The 14,374-nt window shown below is 35.3% G+C and overlaps 1 protein-coding gene across 3 annotated transcripts in view; it reads left to right on the forward strand.

The window, feature by feature from the left end:
* The first annotated feature begins 3,308 nt into the window (after nucleotides 1–3,308).
* Nucleotides 3,309–14,374, forward strand: part of LOC106976995 (transmembrane serine protease 11E) — a 48,388-nt gene continuing 37,322 nt past the window's right edge. For 2 of the 3 annotated variants that reach the window (XM_053217282.1, XM_027057834.2), the window contains exon 1: nucleotides 3,309–3,456. In XM_053217282.1, coding sequence (XP_053073257.1) covers nucleotides 3,449–3,456 — 8 coding nt within the window. In that variant the 5' untranslated portion in view covers nucleotides 3,309–3,448. The remainder of the gene's footprint in view (nucleotides 3,457–14,374) is intronic. The other variant, XM_027057838.2, reaches the window with a different exon arrangement.

Below are 14,374 nucleotides of genomic sequence, written 5' to 3' on the forward strand. Positions count from 1 at the left end.
ATATTATCCCAAAAATAATTTAAGGGAGAAAAAGTTTCTGTGAAACTAAACTTTAAAAAAATCCTCTGGGTAAGCACCTCTCAAACAAAAGACTGATAATAAAATAATCTAGATTAATAAGATTTCTTGCCTACCTAACTACATGACAGGTTTCTTGTCCTTCCCCTTCCTCAAACACCTCAAAAAACATGCAGAAACCAAGCTAGAGATAAGGATTCTTCCCTGATACAGGTAATGCAAAGGGAAGGACCAGAAATTTCTTTGGCAAACGATTCCATCTCTGGCCATTTGTGTGTGGCTGCTTTAATGCCAGGAACCCCACGAAGTGCAATACTGGGCTAAAAGCCAACCCTGGGCTAGCTGATGGAGTCTTCTCTGTTGAGAAAGTAGTGGATGAGACAGGCTGAGAAACAACCATCACATAGTGACACTCGATAGGAAAGTCTTAGACGCAAAAAAGGAAGGGTTTCACAGACAGGTACAGATAGGTTAATGAAAAACAAATCACATTTTGGTTAAGAAAATAAGACAGAAAAAAGGAGAGTCGGTGATCCAGCAGCATTTTTACATGATCTCCTTACTGAGATAGAGTCCAAAGGTTAATTATATTGATGTTCTTTGTTTTCTCAGCTTGAACAAATTAAGGTGCATGAGTAGCTTCAAAACAATACACGATAGGAGGAAATGGAAACACAACTGACAATAGCTGTGTGTATTCTGATAACTCGCTCATTCACGGGTTTAACATTAGTCAATCTGTAATGCTAACCCAATAAATTGACCAATAAAAGGATTGCTTTAGCATTACAGAGACGTAACCTAGGTATAATTTGGAGGGCTTCCATAAATTAATTATATTATTATGCATAAACATCCATATATTATCAGGCATAAAAGAACTTGACTCAAGCTAGGGGATATTTAAACAGTGATAAAAATCATCCATGACTAGCCACGCTGGCACTATACTTCTTCAGCATACTCATGCTTATGGCTATTAGATGCCTCATTGCTATGACATTGCTAAGTATAGGAAGGACTACGGAAAAGTTTGTTGGCTGGTAAAAATACCTGTGGTTCAAGTTATTATTTTACTAGTTATGCAATGTAACGTATCTATTGTGGGTTTCCAAGAGACTCAAGTTGACAAATATATTTCATCTTGACTCTGCCTCCACCTGGCACAGAAGGACACAGGGAAGACAGACTGCTCTGATCTCAGTCATGAAAAGGAGGGTAACTCATTGAATACATCTTCTTTATGCCACAGTTTAGGGCAAAAGGATCACAAAATAAAATTTATGATTTTAGGAAAACAGCAATGGAGAAAATAAATATTTGAATAAAAGACAAACTTTTGCTCTAAAATCCTTTTTCCACCCTCTTAGATATCAATTAACTTAAAAATGATTGACTTTGCTTTTGTACCCTACCTCTAAGAATAACTGTTAAGGAAATGCCTAAATACATGAAAAGCTCTATTTGGTGGATAATTTAATCTAATGTTTTATTCCTCCCTCTTTCTCTGTCATTCTTCAAATGTCTACTGAAGTATAAGCAGTATCATGAAATTTAATCACACATACAAATACTCTCTGAGTAGACTGAATGAAGGTCATTAATACAGGAAGGGTATACTTAGAATTATCTTTTGGTTGATAACCACTCATCCTCTATTCACATATCCTTAATCTCTGGTTTTCTATAATTCTAGGATTTATCCATGGGTTTTTAAAAAATCATGAAGCCCTCTTATTTTTTGCATCTACATCTTTAGATGTACATAACCCTAAGTTTACACGACCATCAGACCTTTTAAAGAATTTGAGTTGGAATCTGGATTTTAGTAAAGAAAAAAGTCATGAGATTCTGTTAAAATGAGTCTGACCTGGTCTTGGCCCAAAGTTATAATAGAGAGGAAACTTTTTTCTTTTGAAAGCAAGAGTATAGTCAATATTTTCACAAAATATGAAATAAAATAGAATATAGCATTATTAAGCCAGTATTAACATTTTATTAATGAGGATTTCACTTTTTAAAGGCTGTGTAATAGGACAACTTAATCTCATAACCTGGAGGTTTTTACTTCATTATTGTTGCCTCTTTATTTTTGGCTAAATTGTACTTTCAAGTGAGTAGACAAAAACCTGATACTATAACTTCAAGTAAATATACATGCTATTCTTCAGTGTTAAGTGATCTATTGGGCTGAATAAAAAGGGTAGATATGACGGTCTCTCTAGTCCCTAGAACAGTTTGCCCCAACATAGAGGTTTCTTGGGTTATTGCTAGAGAATGATTCCAGTTCTTGGTAGCCTTACTACGGATCCCAATTTCTGCATCTGTTTAGATAAGCCAGTGGCTAAATGGATGTTTGGTAATATTAAACAGTACCAATCTGCCTTCTGTATGGTGATTTAGGACTGGTCACACATACCCTCTTCCTCTTTCCTTTCTGTCCTCTTTCCATGCATATTTTTGAGATCCCATACATGTTAAGAACGGGGTACTGTCTGTTAAGAATTCAGCCCAGTGGAGTTGAGATATAAGAAAACAAAAAATTCTAGCTCAATACAGTAAGTGCTATGATACCATGAAAGTACAGATGAGATACACCTAATGTCATTTATGGGGATTAGGGAAGGCAATTTAAAGATTATACCTGACACAAATACACAGATATTTGTATATACATGTATGAAAACACATTTTTTACATACATCACTTCCTTTGCAGAAGTAAGACAGTAATGACTGTGTTGGCTGATATGCCTTTCTCCAGTATAATGAAAGACATATACTATCTCAATTGGGGGTGAATATCTATAAACTACTTGGTTTTTCTAGAAGAATGATGCCACATAATTTTAAGGTATTAATACTTTTTTAATCTCTACTATATTTTCAACAGATGACTTACAGTCAATACCAAAGGAGAATTTTCATTATATGCATGGTAGAGTGGAAAGCATGTTAGATAAATTAAAAAATATAGCTGTTACTCCTGGGTTGGTGGGTCATAAACAATGTGATTTTGACCAAATCATTTAACTTAATTAAATGATTCTTCACTGAAAACATGAGGAGGCTGAGCAATATGATTTAAAATTTCTTCCAGATTTAAACTTCTGAACTTTACAAAACTCCTGGTGCACGTTAACACTTTTAAGCTATTGTGATCTTAAGGCAATAACTTTTAAGTTTCCACTCTTAGAAAGTGCTTATAAATTATTTATGTTCTCATGCTCCCTATAAAATTGACTTAGTCCTGCTCCCCATACAAACAGTCCCCACTACACTTGCCAAGACCCGTCAGACTGGTTCTATTTACATCATTAGTGACTTCTTTCTTCACCTCAATCCAGCCCATGAAATTGCTGATATAGTCTGGATGCACACACTTGATTGCAGACCTCAGTCTCCACAGGGCTCTTCCCTGCTGGTCAGCGATGTATCGGTGAGTTCCTTTTTTCTTTGTCTTAAATTAACTTGTAGTTCAAAATGGCATAAACCACACCACAGAATGTGTAGATCTCTAATTTATTATTTGTTTAAGAAAATATTTTTGATTTTAACATAAAATTATGTCAAGAAATACATTTCTCTTCTTTCTGCATTAGTGTTCCCTGGGATGTAAGGCTTCATCCCCAAATATTTTTGTATATATTTTCAGATGGATTCAATAAATGATAAATGTAGATGGGGTTTGACAGCTGTCTTTTAGTTAACTGGTTAGTTAGTTTCAAGAATAGAATGTGTTCTTAGCTTGGGCTTTGTGTTACTGAGAAAGTATTCTTATTTTCAAAGTTATACGTGAGAAAAAATAAATCTGAAATCATGCAGTTCAAAATTACATTCATTTCTAGAAGTAAATAATTTAAATTTCAAAATTATAGATGTTTTGAAAGGAAAAAAATAATTTAAGGAGACAGTCTGATCAAATTATTAGAGTTGGATTTAAAAAATAAATCCAGTGATATACCTGGCCACAATCACTTCTCTAACAGATAAATCATAATTATTTTGAAGTTGTTTTCATTCAAAGTTAGAAACTAAACAGGAACAAAGTTTCTATGTACTAGTTTGGACTCTGAAAAATAATTTTATCTTCAGATTAAGATTTTATTTTCTCTAAGTGATATATTGGCATGTCATTTTTTTTTTTTTTTTTTTTTTTGATTCTACTTTGAGAAGGAAACAGTTCGGAAAAACTTCCAGTAGAATCTTAATAGGGGCAAACACTCAGTCTCTGTCATTGATAGAAAGCTCCACATACTTATGAAAAGTTTAATACTCTTCTATACACATTGATGAAGCAACTAAGAGTTACAGACATAAATTTAGTCAGACTTCAAGGCTCCCTACCTTTTGCAAGTACTTCCCTATAATCCATGATGATTCTTTTGTCCTACACTTTTTACTACATTATCTTTAAGAATATTACTGTAAAAAAGAGTGCTTTTATTTAAACATATAATCTCTATCAAACTTAAGGTACTAAATAGATTTCAGACTTTGTCTATGCTAGATATAAGTGAGTCTAGAAATTGTGTAGAGGAGCTATAACATGGGGGAATTGGAATGCATTTTTCTGAGTAGAGTCTCTAATTTGAAGGAAAAGATGTACCTATTTTTTGGTCCTACTTCAGAGCAGAGGGAAGATATCTCTCAGGGAAAAACAAAATAAACAAAAAAAAAACTCCTCCCTGATCTAAAACTGTAAAAAAAGGGGAGCATATCTATGTTTGTCAGCCTAGGAGATGTTAAGAGAATGGGCTAGAGTGGAAAGGGACTAAATTTACTATGCACATTTGCACCAACAGGAAGGCTTTGAAAAAGAGGTGTAATTGAAATACGTTCTTTCTAAGGACATTGGTTCATAGCTGGGCAAACATATAAGAAACACTGGAGGGTTTTATCAAATGTCACATTCCTTCCTCGTTAGCCAAATTTCTGAGAGCCCCCTCCCTCACTGCACCTGTTCTAAATGAGAACCACTATTTTAGAATTTAAAAGTAAAAAGAAATTTGGACCAGGTAAATATTATTTTTCAAACGCTACCGTTTCCCCCAAATTCTTATTTTATACTATCCTTTGAGCACAAAGAGAATAACCCATGGATTTTATAAACACACACACAGAGCAGAAGGTTAAAGAAAAATTTACTAGGAATAAGTTCATAGGGAAGAGATTGGGAAGAGAAGAATATATTTATTAAATATATTTATTTTTGATGGGATATATGCTAACTGTAGTTATCCGCAACCACTGATAAGAATGAAAGATAAACAGACTGAATTTATAGACAGTATCTACACAAATTTAGATGCACAAAGGCGAAATGAGTAATATTCAAATAAAAAAAATGGACAACTTTAGTTTCTACTCAGTAGGGTAAGAACTACCTCTCACTTTGTGTGTGGCCCATGGACCCTTTCCATTAGATTCAATGGGGGCTTATTAAAAATAGAAAAGCCCAATTCTTATCCTAGAAATTCTCATCAATCTCTGGTTGAGGCATGGGAATCACATTTTTTAAAAGTTACACCAGGTAACTCTTATTCACTCTAAAGTTTGAGAAGTACTGATTACAGTGTAAAGCTATAAAAAAGAAAGGAACTTGTAAGGTGGAATGGAATTAAAGCACAAATGAAATAGGTCAGCTTTTAAGAGAGCTGTAGCCCTTTGTTTTATTTAAATTGGTATAATTATATCATAATGGGAGGTAATCTCTCCCTAGTCACTTTTCCCTCCAAGGGAGAAGAGTACTCATTTATGCAATGTAGTGATGATGATTAAGGAAGAGAGGATAATTTCAGAAGGTAAGGGAAACTGAAGGGTGGATACAAACATGATTTGGGTAGTTTGTGTCCAACAGGGAGGGTCTTAATATGGATCAAAAATATGTTTGTTTAGAGGGAAACCTTAACGTAAAACCAATCAAGCATATCCCCCTCCCCCACCCTCTAACCCAAATCAATTCAGAGATAGTGATACTGAAAGGTCACCAAATTGAGGTTTAGGCCCAGAGTTGCTATGGGATCCTGAAGAAAGAAAACCATCTGTTGAGCACCTATTATGTATTGTACATTTTCTAAAATACTATCTTATTTAATTCTGGAAATACCTTGAGAAACACTTATTGAGTGGCACCTGGGTGGCTCAGTTTGTTGAGCGTCTGACTTTGGCTCAGATCATGATCTCCCAGTTCGTGGATTTGAACCCTGCGTGGGGCTATGTGCTGACAGCTCAGAGCCTGGAGCCTGCTTCGGATTCTGTGTCTCCTTCTCTGTCTCTATCCCTCCCCACTTGCACTCTGTCTCTGTCTCTGTCTCTCTGTCTCTGTCTCTCTCTCTGTCTCTCTCTCGAAAGAAAAACAAACAACAACAAAAAAAACCACACAACTTCCCCCTCTCCCCAAATTATTGTGATTGCTCCTTTAAGAGTTGAAATAAGTGTGGCTCAGATTGTCCAGGGTTAGTCAATATTGAATCAGATAAGAATCTGATCTTGGCCTTCTTGGCTCTAAAGTCTATGCTGTTACTGCCATAACACATTGTCTATCATGTGCGGGGAGCTAAAAGAAGAGTCTTTGGAAAGTTTGCATTCTAATAGAGAAAGGGAAAACATGCACACACACACATATACAGATCTGGAGAAAATGTGCATGTATGTGTAGGCATATATGGCTATACAATGTCCTAGGCAAAGAAACAGATCGTATACAGATTGATATGAGATAATGTACACAAATGCTGAAGGAGGAAAGGTGGTGGCATGTATTTTACTTTCATTGGTACATTTTTAGAAACATTTTAAAGAATGCATGGACTGCCCTTATTTAATTTTCTTAAAACTATCTTTGTACTAAAACAAGATGAAAATGTGACCTAACTTTTCCACACTGTTTCAAAGGTGAGCAGTGACTGAGAGTATAATACCTTAATCACATCATCACTATTTTCTAAAAAGGATTACAACATTTGCTATTGCATGAAAATCAAGTTCAATTCGAGCAGCATATCATGGAAAGAAGTCACCTGTCTGTCGTAACTATAACTGTCTCAATGGACCTTTGTTATTTTTTTCACTGTTGTCGGCTTTCCTCCAAAAATATGCCATTGTTTCAATACAAAGAGGGAATAAATAGAAACATTCAAGAAAAAAAGCAACATCGTGTGCTTTAGTATCAGCATTGAGCTTTATAAGTATGCCTGATGGCTTTAGTAATCGAGAATGGGGTGAGTTGGGTAGCTGTGGAGCAGGTCTTCTAAGACAGAAGGTGGTGAAATGGGTGCTCTGGCTGCTTTCCATGGCTTTGTCAGCATTAGGATTTAGAGGAACTGCATGAAGAACTTTATAAAGCACACTCCTTTGGGCATATTCTCATCAAAGACGGTGGGTGAGAATTAGGAAGAATGCCCTCACAACTGCAAGCATAATTTAATACATTTGAAATGAGTGGATTAGAGAATAGGAAAGTATTAAGAGGTTGAGAAAAAAAAAATGGGTTGCAGAGATACCAAGTTATGCCAGAATCTGCAAGCCCGAACTTCTCCCACTTACTTACATGGCCTGTGTGGTTGGGCAATTTGTGAGACTTTTAGAATAGTAGCTCTGAAATAATAGAACTAAACTAGGGAAATCAGAAGTACCATACATCATCACTAAATTCTCTCTTGCAATCTTTTGTCTGAAGATGTCAGGTGATGTCTCTTTTTTGAAGCTGCAAAAGGAGATACAGAAGAATTTGGCACTTTGTTTCAAGTCAACCTGTGAGTCAGCGAAGAACAAAATAATAATTGCCATCATTTGTTTTACATGTCCTATGTGCCAACTACTGTTTTAAAATATCATGAGTATTTAATCTTTATAACAACCTATGATTATATTATTATACCCATTTTATAGGTGAAGAAATTGAGGCTCAGTTGGTAACATTATTTGCTCAGAGGTAACACATGGCAGAACTGGGAGTTAACCTAGGTCTATCTCTCTCTAAACCTATGCTATTAACCAGAATGTTGTACCATCCTCCCGTCTCCTGTATCTACCACAATGGTTCTACAGCAAGGATGATTTAACTGTCTCATTGTGTCAAAAGCTATAAAAGCTATAATTATAAGCAACAGTGTTATTATTCAATGGGTAGTCTTCTCAGTTTTCCTCCTGGTAGACAGGCAGCATTGCTATCTGTGTTCTATAAAGTAGGGGATTCAATGTTCAAAGATTAGGTAATTTGCATGTGGTTACAGGAATGGGTGAGTCAGTCAATAGTGGAGAGAGGATCTGTTTTTCCTGTTCACCTGTAAACTGAATCCAATATTGTCAAGTAGAAGAGTTAAATTAACACAGGTGTCTACATTATCTAGGAAATACTACTGTTATTATTATTATTTCCATTTGAATATGTACAGAAATATATGACCTTTTAAAAATTAGTTGTTCACTTTAAAAGCTTGTCAGGTTGCATTTAGCAAAATTCAGAGAGGTACATATAGCAGGAAAAAATACATATAGATGATTCCACCATATATTTTCTTATTTGGTACTTATCAACTACCCTGTAAGGTAGATAATTTTAATAGTACCATGAATTTACAGGTAGGGAAACCAAAGATTAGGAAGACCGAGACTTCCAAATCTCTGAGTAAGTGATTGGTAGAGCTGGAGTTTAATTCATCAGTTGAATTTCTTTTTACACATGAGGCCTAAGCAAACTCCTGATACATGGAGCAGAGTTGCTGTGGGTGAAGTGGCACTAAGGCTTGGGAGCCTTACTTGCTTTGTTTTCTTATCCCCTTAGGCATGCATGAGGAAACCTGAGGGATTTTTCAGCCCACTTTGAAAACAAATTAATTTCTCATTATTATGGTGGAAATAATGACAAGAGCCAACAGTTGTTGAACCTTTATTATGTGCCTGGTCTGATGGCAATTGCTGTATAGGTGTTATTTTGTTTAACCCTCAGAAGAACCCTATACTTAGGTCCTATCATTAGCCCCATTTATAGGTGGGGACATGTAGACTTAGAGAGAGTGAGTAATTTCAGAGCCACTTAGCTAGTGAGAGGCAGAGCCAGGACTAAATCCAAACTCATGGATGCCAATGAGTTTGATGCCAAAGCCCAGACACGGAAATGGAAGTCCTTTGTTTAAAGTCATAGAGCATAATCAAGAGTATCTTAAAATCAGCTGCTAGAGAATATTAACTAAAAGTATTTTATCATCTTTTCCATATACAGAAACTATAAAAAAGTTAGTAATATATTTCTTGATGTTCTCTTTTCACAAAGATAATTACATAAAAGTGGCAATTTACCTTGATTGCAATTAATCTGTTTTGCATATTTTAATAGCATTGGATTTCTCTATGTAGGAGTGACAAGAAATTTAGGGTAACAGAGGTTTATATAAAAGGGAATTAATATAAACAAGTATGGAGGCAAACAGGTAAACCTGTGAGGAGATTAACAAAGGAATCAGGAATTTAGGCTCCTGCTGTTGTGCTGTCCCACTAGCAATGAACATACATCCTCTAAATCACGGTCCAATATGATTGCCTGAGCTCCAGCTAGCACATATGCATTCTAGCTATGAAATGCACATCAGGATTCCACCCACTGGAATAGAGACTCATTAGTCAGAACTTACTCACACGGTGACTCCTATGGACAAGGGACACTATTCTATTTTCCAGATGGCCACGTGCTTAACCAAATATCAAAAGTTCTATTAATAAGAAGAAAATATTTGGGATATACATTTACAAGTATCTACTACAGACATGTTAAGTTTGAACGATGGTAAGTGTATCCTATTGTGATGAACAGCAGGCAGCAGACATATGGGTCTGAAGTTAGCAAAGTGATCCGAGCTGCAGTTATGGATTTGGTAGCCATCAGCATATAGATATGAATTAAAGCCGTGGGTGTTGGTAACTGAAAATATTTTATTCTTTTGGATAAAAAAACACTGCCTTTATAATTTTATGGTATTGATTTGCACAGCAAGTTCTACCTTATTCTAACATGAATCTGAGCATATTTCATTATTGTCATTAAAATGCCAATATGTTAGGGTATTATTAATGTAATTATATAATGATCCATTTTATAAATTCTGTGTTCCATTCAAAAGTTAAGACCCAATACTTTCATATATTACAGGTCAACAAGTGGGGCAGGGGATTCATTAATCAAGAAATCTCACATCTGGAAGAATAATATAAATATTAACAGAATCAGTAATTTTCCAATTGTCCTTCATTGACAAATTAATTCAGATATTATAAACAGGAGTTTCTAGACTACTGGAGGGATTCTTCGATTGTGGCTAACAGTGTTTGCCAGGAAAACAGCAACCTGGAAGACACCATAGAGTCTTAGCATGTGTTTCAATGGATACGTTCCAATTTTAAGGGCCATTACTGTTTTATGTAAAATGAAATGTCATGGGTCTAGGGATTTTTAAACTGGCTTAGGAGGCAAGCAGTAAAGACATTTTATGATTTCCTCTTACAAAACTTGGATCACTTGCAGTCCCTTACTTTGTTCCAGTTATCTGGCATGTGGCAACCAGAGAAAATTATGTTAAAGCTACTTGTTTGATAAATGCTGAATTTTTATTACAAAAATATTAAGCATTTTTAAGTCATGTGAGACATGGAACACTAACTTTGCTGGAAATTAAAGAGCATTTAGATCAGTTAAAGTTCCCATTGTTTTTTTAACAAATGAAGAAAATGAGAGCACGTGCAACAATGGTGCAAGTTGGAGATTAAGGGATGCTGGAATTTGTGTGATGTTGCATATGCTCTCAGGTTTTTCAGCTGAGAAACTTCAGGCTCAGATGAAAGGACTTCATCCTTAAAAATTTTTTAACGTATTTTTTTGAGAGACGGAACACTAGCTGGGGAGGGGCAGAGAGAGCGGGAGACACAGAATTTGAAGCAGGCTCTAGGTTCTGAGTTGTCAGCACAGAGCCCCATACGGGGCTTGAACTCACAAATCACAAGATCACCAGCTAAAGTCGGAGGCTATCCTGACTGAGCACCCAAGCACCCCAGAAAGGACTTAATCCTTAAGCAAGAACCCTCAGGACTAAGATGCAGGTCACTGGTTTTATAGTTCAGAGCTATTTCTACTATATCATGCCAACTCTCATAGGAGGCATCTAAGCAAAGTTATGAGAAAGATTTGGTAGGAAGATATCTAACGTTACAAAAAGTTTCTGAAAGTTTATATGTTAGCCTCAGAGCAGCCCCAAACTGAGTTTCTCAACTATTTTTCTTCTAATAAGACCTGCCGCCACATACTCACACACTTCCTGTGAATTCCTATTTTCTTTTACACTTTTAAGTGCGTACAATTCCCACGACTAGTTGCAGTGGCATCCCTTGTCGACATTTCTGTGGGAAACTGGCTTTTCAAGTTCCTTACTCAGATCGTGCCAATTTAACATCTTGAAGTGGAAAGAGTTTGAGGAAAAGAAAGCAAATATATCTGCGGAATTAAAGATTAAGATAGCTCAATTTATAAGTCTATAAACCCACACCTAATTTCTTAATAATATCTTTAAGTTCTGTTTCACCACAACTACCTATGATTATATATTTCTAGAGGTCAAGCTAAGTGTCAACCTGGATTTCACTTTGTAGTTTCCTGTGCTGCACCATATCTGTCTGGGAACTTAATAAATACCTTGATGATCACACAATGGAGATCAGAGACATTCCTTCCTGTTGAGTTGCCATTAATACTTGCCACTAATATAATATGTGTATTTAACAAAGTCTAATGATCACATGTGTGATTTTCACAACTTCCATTTAAATTAGGTGCCAGAAAAGATATTATTACTTGAGTTTATGGTTGGTTAAATATAGGAATGGTTAAGCTATGGGTTTTGGCTAAGTTAACAGTTAATGAGTGGTAGGGTTTTCTGTCAACAATGTTTATTCACAATATCTATTTAAAACTTCCTACTGTACTAAGTACTGCATTTATTACTGTACTAAGTAATACTATGTTTTTGTGCCTACAATTTCAATAATCTTTAGATATTTTACAATGTGAAATCCCATTATGGAGTCATTTCAGTAATAATCAAGGAAGTGCTGTCAGATATGTTAAAAATTGTTGTAGAGCTTGGTATGAATGATTTTATACTGCTCCCCTCCCTACACCATCATATTGCTTTTACTAGGTAGTAATTGGTGTCACCTGCCAATTTTGAAGGAAACGCTAAGAGTGTTACAAAACTAATTTTTGTTTCAATGCTAGGAATATTGTGGAGAATAGAACTTATTACATTATATACGTTGTTTTTTTGTTTGTTTGTTTTTTTGGTGAGAAAAATGTGGCGTTGCTACTGAATAATTGATCAGTATTTATTTTATGGTTGCCATGAAGAATGTACCTGAACATGGTTGGCTTGTTTGCTCTGTTTGTTTATTTTTGTTTTTGAGTTGGTTGCTGGTAAGCTACAAATTTTGTGGCCGGACTTAAGGAAATGTCTAAATGGGAATTTACATAGTTTTAGTATTACTCCCATTTTATGTTTTCACTCATGTTTTTTTTTCTCCTTGCAGAGAATTTAAATTCTCTCTAAATTTAAAACTTTTAAAAAATGCTTATATTTGAGAGAGTGGAGGAGAAAGGGCAGAGAGAGAGGGGGACAGAAGATCTAAAGCAGGCTCTACACTGACATTAGAGAGCCTTACGTGGGGCTCAACCTCACAAACCGTGAGATCATGACCTGAGCCAAAGTCAGACACTTAACTGACTGAGCCACCCAGGTGCCCTTCGCATCTCTAAATTTAATTTAATACCATATATACTATATTATATCTATATCTATATATCTATATCTATATCTATACCTAATGTCCTTTTAAGTTACCTTAAGCCAATCTAGAACAAGATGGAATATAAATAAAAACATTTATAATAAAAACAATGAGCTTCTCACCATTTATCTTAGCTGTAAGGAGAAAATGGAAAAGGTTTTCTGGTAATTAGACTACCACCTTGTTGTAATTGTAACTTCTCTATGTGAATTTTTCATAGTTATCATTCTTGAGAATGCACACAGAATTCAGTCCAAAGGCCTGACTGATGTTATTAGACACTTTATAAATTTGTGTAACTGTTGACAGGACAGAAATATGTTATTTGCAATTTTATAAGAAGTAATTTGTATTTCTTTTAAAAAAAACAGCAATGAAAATATATGATCCATGCACACATATACAAATGTTAATTCCACCCTGTATATTTTTATAGTCTTGTTCTGCAAAGTATAAGAAAGATTAACGATCTCTCCAATGCCTACTGGTATGAGTTTTCCACAGGGGAGAAAGCACCTGAGGTATTTGTGTAGATAGAACAAGCAGGCACAACTCAATAAGCTAAAGAAATAAATAAGTGCCAAAAATGTCAATTGAATAAATTGAATAAATATTTATTGAATAAATAGTTATTACTTGATATTTGAAATCCTAAGGGCTGACTTAGGGGATTAGCAATGTCATAAGGTACCAGGTTGTTACTTTATTGTGGTATCTTTCTTCATGCTTTTCTTTTGATATTGTAATATACAGACCTTTAATAGCCCCAGATAACATGTTTCCTGAAATTAATGTCCCTCATTTGCATTTATCACTTTCTGTACTATGATCACACTTTACAGTGGATAGATCAAATCACAGTTGGAAAATCATATGTTTTTAGCTGAAATAGAAATATTAACCACAAAGCTTGATCATTACATAAAGTGTTTTATGGAAATCAGGTTTTACTTAATAGTAATTATTCTTCACAACTTCTGACCTGTCTTTCCTTGTGTGTAATATGCCAAGTTCTTTTCCAAGGCTAAGGCAGACTAGAAGTGCTTTGAGAGAAATTAAAACCTACACTATGGTGTTGACAAACATTCAGTTTAATTTGGTTTAGTCAATTTTAATTCATTTCCTTCTGTGAATATATCTAAGTCAGAGAATATAGATATAAGTAAGGCTCAGTCCCTATCCTCAAGGAGTTCAGAATACATACTTCAACGTGATGCTCTGATGCTTGGGTGGGGGCAGGGGGATAGACCTAACCAAGGGGACTTTTTGATCTGGCTCTTAAATACACATGAGCTTTTATGATGCAAGCAGAGCTTAAACTCTGTTACTCCACCTAGGAGGCAGCAGAAACAAAGGCGAAGAGCCTGAAAGCTCATGGGGAAAAGGGGGAATGTCAGTTTGGGTTTCTAGTAGTCTCAACTGGCTATATCACTTCTAGAAAGATAGCTTACTGAAATGGAGTGTGATCCAGAGATTGGGAGGACAGAAAAGAAAACTTGTTAAGCTACAGGAAAAATTTTAATGAG

Source organism: Acinonyx jubatus, chromosome B1 (genome assembly GCF_027475565.1).
Source record: "Acinonyx jubatus isolate Ajub_Pintada_27869175 chromosome B1, VMU_Ajub_asm_v1.0, whole genome shotgun sequence".
NCBI lineage: Eukaryota > Metazoa > Chordata > Mammalia > Carnivora > Felidae > Acinonyx > Acinonyx jubatus.